Source organism: Nicotiana attenuata, chromosome 7, assembly GCF_001879085.1.
Source record: "Nicotiana attenuata strain UT chromosome 7, NIATTr2, whole genome shotgun sequence".
Taxonomy (NCBI): domain Eukaryota; kingdom Viridiplantae; phylum Streptophyta; class Magnoliopsida; order Solanales; family Solanaceae; genus Nicotiana; species Nicotiana attenuata.
In genome coordinates this window covers 111,279,250-111,288,563 of record NC_031995.1, presented here as the reverse complement: position 1 = coordinate 111,288,563, position 9,314 = coordinate 111,279,250, and the positions used below count along the sequence as shown (strand labels likewise).

General features: G+C 35.5%; 1 protein-coding gene across 1 annotated transcript; it reads right to left on the bottom strand.

Annotated features, from left to right (window-relative positions):
- Nucleotides 2,129–7,032, bottom strand: LOC109229716 (F-box protein PP2-A15-like). Its single transcript, XM_019395250.1, has 3 exons — nt 6,547–7,032; nt 4,625–4,743; nt 2,129–2,986 (listed from the first exon to the last, which is right to left on the bottom strand). Exons 1-3 carry the CDS (start codon nt 6,853–6,855, stop codon nt 2,518–2,520), a joined length of 897 nt encoding a protein of 298 aa, XP_019250795.1. The 5' UTR covers nt 6,856–7,032; the 3' UTR covers nt 2,129–2,517.

The window sequence follows — 9,314 nt, the reverse complement described above, 5'->3', positions numbered from 1 at the left end:
AATATAGTCTCACATATGGGGTCTGAGGGGGTAGTACGTACGCAAACTTTATCCCAACCTTGTGCAGGTAGAGAAGCTATTTTCGAATAGACTGTCGGCTCAAGAAATTCTATGACCACTTTATGGAAAAAATTGACCTAAACCACTCACAACTTGGATGAAGGAGCAGATACTTTTAAGTTGAACAGCAAAGTTCCAGCAGCCACACTAAAAAGACAGCTACTTAACAGTCAGTACTGTTTTAGGTCACACTATACATTTTCTGAAATTTATATCACATGTGGAAATGGTTGTTAGAGATTGAATGTAATGATAAAAAAGGAGACTCTTTTTTTGTCCGGATGAAAGTATCAGTACCTTGTTCTGTAGATGGAGTGGACCTATGTCAATCTCAAAGTTCCACATTTGAGTGATAGATCAATGATAGACAACTCTATTTTGAGCAAGGAGAAGGATCTAGTCATAGTTGTCATATGGAAAGTATTTATCTGCACCTGCACCTAAGTGATTATGACAAACTAAAATTTGATCTTAACCGTCAAAAATTCAAGTGAGAATACATAGCATAATATCATGGTTAAACAATAAATGTGTGTATGAAAGACACATTTTTGTATTTATTAGTTTGATATAAAGAGCAATGAACTAGATGGTCGCGGCTATGAAATTTGGGACGGAGGACTTTTAGTATCTCTTTAGATATAGTAAAAGCAAAACACCCCCTAACATAATTCGAATGGAGGCTGAACGTTGAGCCCACTCTGGCCTTGTGGGGCGGGCCCTTGTGGTTGCGAGCTTCCGCTGTCATAGCTTATGGCTATAGCAATGAGAGGGTCCCGGCAAAGAGAAAAGTCAGGATAACGAGAGCGGAGTGCCAGTAAAATGGTGTTGATATTGCATACACCATAGAGTATGCCAGCAGAATGTGACCAAGTTTGGGGCAGAGCAAGGAAACTAAACCTTAAATGATAATATGATTCGGCAGACACATAAACTAAGTCATCGAAAATATTATAGTTTCACTTTCCTATCAAGTATGCAAGTTTACTGGTACGAGTAAATAAATATATTTGTTGGAAGAGAATAAATTATGTTAAGGGGAACATGGAAAGACAAAAGGGCGAAACCTAATTCCAGTTTTCACATACTTCCATTTGGGAAGTGGGAACCCAACGGAATGTATGTTGAGATCACTTCATAGAACCCACTCCTCTATGAAATCTATAGCTTTTCGGGTAAATACTTACCACACCGGATGTTTACACCAAACTATATTAACTCACCATGGTTAACTAATTTAATAAGATGAGAATGCATATAATTTACCACGGTTAAATGATTGAAGTCCATATGCAAGATACATGTCATGTATCTATTGGTTAGGTGTAAACACCCGGTGCGGGTGTTCTATGATTTATCTCCGAATAATGAGGAGGTAGTTCGAGTCCTTTCTATTTTTATCTTTTTAGTAAACTGATAGAGGGATGCGGAACAACATGTCGAATTACTATATAAAGAAAAAAACTATAAACTACAGGACTTCTTGTTCGAATAAGAATTTTTATATTGACATGAAATCCTGGACCATGTCAGCCCTTACAATACTAGGTTTTAAGTTTACCCTACAGGGACGATAAAATAATTTTTTTTTTTTTTGGCGGGACGATAAAATAATTAAAATTACTCCTACGCATCCAGAATTAGATTTAATATTTGCCCAAATTATCCTTTTAAACTTTTCATGCCATTAGACTATAAATCTATTTGAGTTATTTTAGGTAGTTTAAATCTATCCATATTAACTTTGGAAGCAGAACACAAGCCTACCTTTGCCTTATAGAAAGTGATAAAGCAAAAGGGAGGTCATTCAACAAGAATGGCATGAATACTATCTTTTAACACTCTGTAATTAGGTATTATTTACTTAATCCTAAAGAAAGTGATAAAGCAAAAGGAAAAGGAAGGCCTTCTTATGTCAAAATCAGGCACAACTTTGTTGCAATAGACATGCAGTCAAATACTAGTGACCCTGAAGGTTGTTTAGTTATGAAAATACCATAACATATTTGCCTTCAGAAGTACAATAAATATACAAGCGCATCAAGAAAGCAATTAAAGGAACAGAAACTCAGCAGGGTGCCCTTTACAAGGAGGGCGGATTCTAGCAAAGCAGACTTCAAGCACTGAAGGCAAACCGGAAAACACAAGTGGCAGTAAAGACTTTTGAAAAGAATTTGTAGAGTATTTATATGTACATGAAGAAAGTTAAAGAAGTCGAACCTTTTCTCATGACAGACGAGCAAAGTATATTTTCTTAATCTTCCGCAGATGAGAGACTCTATGCAACAAAACTGGACCACATACAACATAGTACATTTACACGTACAGAGGAAAATACCTAAGGCAAAATTTTACGATGACTATCCTCCACGATACCAATGTGAGGTAGTATAAGCCATATAACGGAACCCCAACCGAAACTTTCTGGGAGCAGAGGTAAAACTAGAAAGAGATGACTTACTGATACTTCAAGACCCCTTTTCGTCGACGCCCCTTCAGATTACTTGGGGCAATTGATACAGAATCTACACAAAGCCCACCTTTGGAATGTGTGCAATCGATCTGTTTCATTGAAAATCTAACTTCAGTTGCAGGGTCTGACCTACTGACTATAAATTCACCCACCTTGTACTCTATCCAGTTGCCACGTTTTATATATCCATTTGCATCATCTTGCTCGATATCATGAATGAAGTACTCACTCACTGCATGCTGTCCATCAGATGTAGTCAGTTCATATCGCACTGGCCCTAAATCCCATCCATGAGTGTGCTCAAAGCTGCTAACACGTCGACCAAGTCTCTTGTAAAATTTCCCAAGGTGGACCCTGAATGTTAGCATGTATACATCCGGCGGAAATGGAAACTTCACTGAACCGCTTACTTCAAACCACCATACCTGCTGGCAATATGCCACAACATGGAACCTGTGGCAGCAGAAATATTAGAATGTCAATGTTCTAGACATCCTTAACAATTTGGTTTTTTTAGAACGAAAAACAGAATGCATTCTAGCAGTTTCCAAGCAGCCGAAAACATTATATGTGGTCAGAGAAGAGGTTGTCTAACAATGAGGATAAAACATAAAAAGGTGAATTACAAAAGAAGAATGAGGAAAAACATAGGTGTTCTCTGAGTCAGTATAATCCAATGACTAAGAAGAAGAAAAAATGGCCGAGCACAACTGCTAAAAGGACCCTCTTCCACCTCTCATAAGCCATGGATGGTTAACCAACAGAATAAAGCCCGAAGCTCATGAATGATCAGATATTGCAATGAAAAGGCTTAATCTAACCATTGTCTTTGTGAACTAGGGAATTAGTGACTGGTGATAACATTGTCTAAAACAGCATGTCAATCGTCTTTTAAAGGTCTCATACAATATTAATCCTTAGTTGCCTGATAGGCAGGATTCTATGTTTTAACATAGATAGCCATAAGCATGATCTGTAATTTCTCAAACTTTCTTTACAGATACAGATATTTACTGCAAATCTGTTAAATTAATTAGCAAGATATGTCAAGGAAATATGTGTTCTTAATTCTGGAACAAATGATTTGGTCTTACAAACTCTATAAGTAAGTTTATTGGTCCAAGTGGCTGAGTCGGGGAAAATGAAGAGTCACCCGTTCCCAACACGCAATCCATTAATACCAACCATAATTAGCCAAGTAGTAGCTTCTGTATTGATCCCAAAAGAATAACATTTATACTTCTGACCAAAATCCTAATTACAATTAACAGATTGGCTATAACTAAAAACTTTTCCATGTATCTTATTCCTCATTCACAAATAGGAATACTGTCCAGCAAAGGCACATCGACCTAGACAGACTGTCCACAAATTTATCCAAAATCTTACTTTCCCACTATTATACACAGCAAAAAATCCAAGTACATGCTCTAAACTCTAATAATAAAGGGTTCAAGACCTCTCAAAGAGGGAGGAAGAAAAGCATGGTTTCCTTGTCTACCCTCAGGCACCAAAAATAAGAAAAGCAAAAGAACATGAAAACGAAAAGGAACACTTCCACATATCTAGGAGATTTCTCCTTTGACAGTTTTGTGAAGGGCAAAAAAGTATCCTCCGGCTACGGAGGTTCAAATCCTACTTTACTGAAACTGGTAGTTATTCTCTATAATCAGCACCTAACTTTGTTTTTTTGGACAGTGTCAGCACCGTATCACTGAAAATAAGTAAAACAGATACTCAAATTTTCTCCTTCCTTGAAACTCAGCACAAGGTAGATTTCGTTGGGCAGAAAAAGATGCAAAGCAATGCACTGATAACCCTCAATGGTAAAGAAGCTAGAGGCTATTAATCTCAGACATTGTCTTCACCATATACCAGCAATGAGATCAGAAAAGGTTCGCTCGAAAGTGGAACCAACCTGCTCCAACCAGTCTGTGGTTCACAGAAGGAGAAGAGGATAAACTGAAAGCTATTGCTAAATAAACAACTACTCTAATCTAGCAATCCTTTTTATTATGGGTACTCTAATGGAGTGATCTTAATAATCAGTAAAGACATTTATTGCATATAGTTTGAACATACTAATCTAACCTTGACTCTTCTGTGGGAAACCAGTTCCAATGTCTCCTGTCTTCAACACCAGTTATCAGCATTGCTTTCGTCGAGATAGACATGCAAATCCTTCCACTAATTCTATCCAACCATACTTCCTGCAATTTCTCCCACATCAAAAGAAAAGTACATATTAGAAACAAAGCATCACTTATACTTTATCCAAACAATTTTCAGCCAAAAAGAAAAACCAAACCACAAATGAAATTCAATGACACAAGAAGCTCTACAAATTACTCAAACTTCCTCTTCCTGCCAATCAGGTGCCCGGGAAGTAGTATCTTCATATTACTTCTTCTTTCCCAATTATTTGACACTATTACTATTTGGAAAGTGTAGCAGTTTATTCTTTGACTACGATTTCTTCAAAAACTTTTTAAATATTTTCAACTATAACAATTTGTAATTCATGAAACTTTTCTTTGATAAGGTAAATAATTTTATTAATGTGGGAAAAACTCTCGTAGAGAACCTACACAATTATATGGTTCTATACCAATATCACCCAATCTTCTATACAGATAGTAACTTAATGGGTGCACCAAAAACCCAAGTTGCTCGGACTTTTCATTTTGGTGCCGCACTTGTGTCGACACAACACCGACACTAGTATGGGTGTGGGATATGTACAGGATCCGGTTATTCAATATTGGGTACTTTGACCAAAAACTATGGAGAAATTTGACATAAGATTTGGCATTTTGATTTCTCAAGACAAAAGCTAGTGTAGATTTGAAGACATGGGAAAAGCAAGTGCACTCTACAAGCTACATGTAAGTCTTCCAAATAATGTCTCATAATTAGGCATATTTTTATAGCTCTATTTCAGATATTTGAATTACTTTCAGTCGAATCTCCACCCATATACGTAACCCCTAATCTTAAAATTCAGATCATGAAGGATCCGACCTCAAGATTTGCACACATATAGCCATATAGGATACCTGCACCCGAGTCCGAGCAAACTTAGGCAAAAACTAACAAAGAATCGGAGCGTATTTGTCAATTGTAATTGTAACTCATGAAAGCGTCCTATATAGTTTCCAAAATATAAACTTTGATGTAGAAAAGAACAGATTATAGTGTATCTATTCACACAGATAAATGGATAAGTTGACCTCATAATTGGAACACCATTCTTTTTTGGAATGGAGAGACTTCTAACATAAGAAAATAAAACACGTTAAAGAACCCCCAACTCAATATGAAGCTCTATTTGGTGCCCGTAATCACAGATAGCACAGCATAATAATCAATGTCAAACAGCCGAATTCAGATTCCCACTTCAATTCTACAATCAATCTACTTGAAATTTACACACTTCTTTATTGGAACATAAAGAAACATTATCTCAAACACCACCCAACTAAAATTCCCAAAATAAATTCTGACCTAGAAACCCAATTAACCATTGGGATTTAAGTAATATAGACTCACAGTGTAGATCAGTGTAAATTAACCTGTTATAACATATTACTTAGTAACTATTTATTCTAGGTTACCAATCAATTATATTAAATAAAGTTTACTGCACTTACCTTTTAAGCGACCCGATTCTGTAAATATTTTTTACAATGTTAGTGCATAAAACATAATATCTTAATCATTTACAATGAAAACAATGTAAATAACACTAAAACCCCAAGAAGAATCTATATACTATTACCTTATTTCCATCATCAAATGGAATTTTTACACTGTCAAAGTAACTTAACCAGTTATAACTTGTTACTTACCATTAATTCTAGGTTACCAATCAATGAATTTAGACAAAGTTAACAGCAATTACCTTTTAAGTGACCCGATTGTGTAAATACCATCAATGCATTGAAACTTAAATTCTTAATCATTTACAACCAAATAATGAAATAATAGTAACACCCCAAAAATCTATATATTACCTTATTGCCATCATCAAATGGAACAGGACGAGATAGGAGAGCAAAGATGTCTTTCTTAGAAAGACCCTCGTTTATTTTTTCCCTCAGAGGCAAAAGGTCGAGCAGGTAGTGGTAATTGGACGGAAGTTTAGAATTCCAAACGGCGTCAGAAGATGCGGCCCCACGAAACGCGCGGTTAAGCCTAGCTAAATTACAAATTTCCGGTGGGGTAAGGTACATAAAAACGCATGCCACGCAATTTTCCGGTATGTCACCGAGTCCTGGTCCCGTCGATTCGTTCTCCGTTAAGTTCGACAATGATGCGCCCATACGAAATTACCAACTAGTCCTTCGATTTTGTGGGTTTGTTGTTGTAGTAGAAGAGGGGCAATTTGGTCAATTCATATTTGTCGCCGGTGCCGGTGAGTTGAGAGTTGGAGAGGGAGCAGATATTAATAAAGGGAAGGACTCGGTTTTGTTATTTTGTTTGTCAAGCTTGCCACATTTGCTTTTTTTCTTTTTCATGTTCTTTTGTTTGTTTATTTACTTATTTATATTTTTTTATTGACAATTTGTAAAATAAACTTTTCTAATGTACTACTATTAAATTTTCAAAAGAAAGGAAAAACTTTTTTTATGTTATGAAACAATAAAAGAACAAGAACAATATTGCAAAGAGAAAGAGAGAGAGAATTCTTATTGATATTCGGATGAATTACAATGGAATAGAACCCTCTATTTATAGGGAGAGGGTGACTTAGCCACCAAGTAATAAACCCTAGAATCTCTCTAAATATAGACATTCACCATAAATAAAATTCTATTTATAACACTCCCCCTTGAATATTTATTCAACAGATAATGTGCCTCGTTAAAACCTACTAAAATAAAACCCAATGGGAAAAAAATTCTAGAGAAGGAAAAAGAGTACACGTGTTTAGAAATGCGCCTATTGGTTGCCTCGTTAAAAACCTTACAAGGAAAACCCAGTGGGACAAAACCTTGCCAGGGAAAAAGAGTGCAACGCGCATTAATTCCCCCTGATGAGAGCATCAATTCACATCCTTAAGCATTTGCATTCCAATCTTGTGCACCATCTTCAAAAGATCGTTGATAGATATTTTATAAACAATATCAGTCATATTAACTTCAACAAATTTGTTTCACCTTGAAATCATCATCCCTGATCGATGTATTGTCTTCATATGATCTTGTTGTAATCGTTAGTTCAATATTTTCACATAGAGGTGAAAACTCTTGCTATCATATTATTGTGCCTATAGTTATAGCAAGATACATTTGTGCACAAATTGCACTAAGGAAGTGGTACTTCAAGATCAAGAATTGTATATGCTTCAAGCAATTTAAATCCTTCAAGGATTGTCATATAAGTCATACAATAGACTTTAATTAGATGCATATCAAGTTTTCATGTCATGCTAGGCAAATAAGATATCGAAAACTGATTGCACATGTTCAAAACTACATGTCTTTCATAGGAAACCAAATTCTACTTGAATTGTTTCTCCAGACCTGAGGTCCTCATATATATTTAGCGTTATTATAGATGTCGTCGACAAACATTTTATATCGGTTCCAACCTCCTTATTTTTCATAAAGACATAACATAGAGATCTCTTCATTCATATATTCAGGTACCTGAATCTCTCGTGAGATTTTATGAAGTGTTATGTCATGTGATCTTCTAGATCACTTGCCTCCTTTATTATGATCATTTCGATCATTTGCTCATCTTCTTTATCAAGAAGTTTATTTGAAACCGATTTGTCTATATGCTTTAAGCGTACCATAGACTTTGTCCTTCTAGGACTTAATATGAGCATTTGCAATGAGAATATAGTTACTTTCTTTGGGTCAGCAAATGCGTCTGCATGCTTTGCAATATATCGCAACTGAATTATCCTTTTATGAACTTCAAGTTCATATTATCTTATTCGAGGATCTAGATGTACAAGTGATAATTCATTCCACGTAACATTTTCTCAACTGTTTATTATGTCTCCCCCTCATGTTAGAAAAACTAACTTGTTTTCTCAACTTTGAGAACCCATCTTTGTGCGTTATGGTGTTAATCAAAATATACACCGCACGTCAATAATAATAAGATGGAATTATTTGGTTCCTGACCATGAACGACTTGTAAGGGGAGAATGTAATATACTTTCGTATATAACCTATATCAAACTGATATAGATAACTTTGTTCTCATAAGCAATAGTTTAGCTATTAAGTGGAGGCACTCAATAAATTATTTTGCTAAACCAGCTGTGATGTAGGCCAACTTATCAAGATCAACTTCTTGAATAGAAAATCTGGAATATGCTCTAAATTAAATTATTGAGCAAGTTACCTCGCAAACACCATGTTACGGGTTAATAATAATCGCACATGTAACCATCTCATAGATGCATCTTATGTGGTATACATGGCAGGTGAATGGGCTCATATTCACCTTTGATATTTCCAGCATTCATGGGATTCAATCCCGATTTTAATTGGTCTATTAATTAATGAGAACAAGAAATGTAAGAGAATTCGTAAAGAACTTTCTAGTCCTTTAATATTTACCCATGTGAATTCTCTTTTATTTTTGCACATCATACTTGAATTGACATGGCTAAACCAATTATGCCGACTGAATAAATTATCAATATTGATAAAGTTCAGGGTTACACCATGACGTGTGTAATTATCAATAAACTCCAAGTTTATTATGATATGGGTTTTTATATCAATAAACATCCACTTTATTGTGGTATGGTTTTGTT

What these genes read in the sequence shown, in the direction of transcription:
- LOC109229716 (XM_019395250.1), bottom strand. Translation starts at nt 6,855, where the DNA reads ATGGGCGCATCATTGTCGAACTTAACGGAGAACGAATCGACGGGACCA. An exon ending in CATTTGATGATGGCAATAAG is followed by an intron (nt 4,744 to 6,546) that starts GTAATATATAGA and finishes GAGAAATTGCAG; the next exon opens with GAAGTATGGTTGGATAGAAT. An exon ending in TTTCCCACAGAAGAGTCAAG is followed by an intron (nt 2,987 to 4,624) that starts GTTAGATTAGTA and finishes CTGCTGCCACAG; the next exon opens with GTTCCATGTTGTGGCATATT.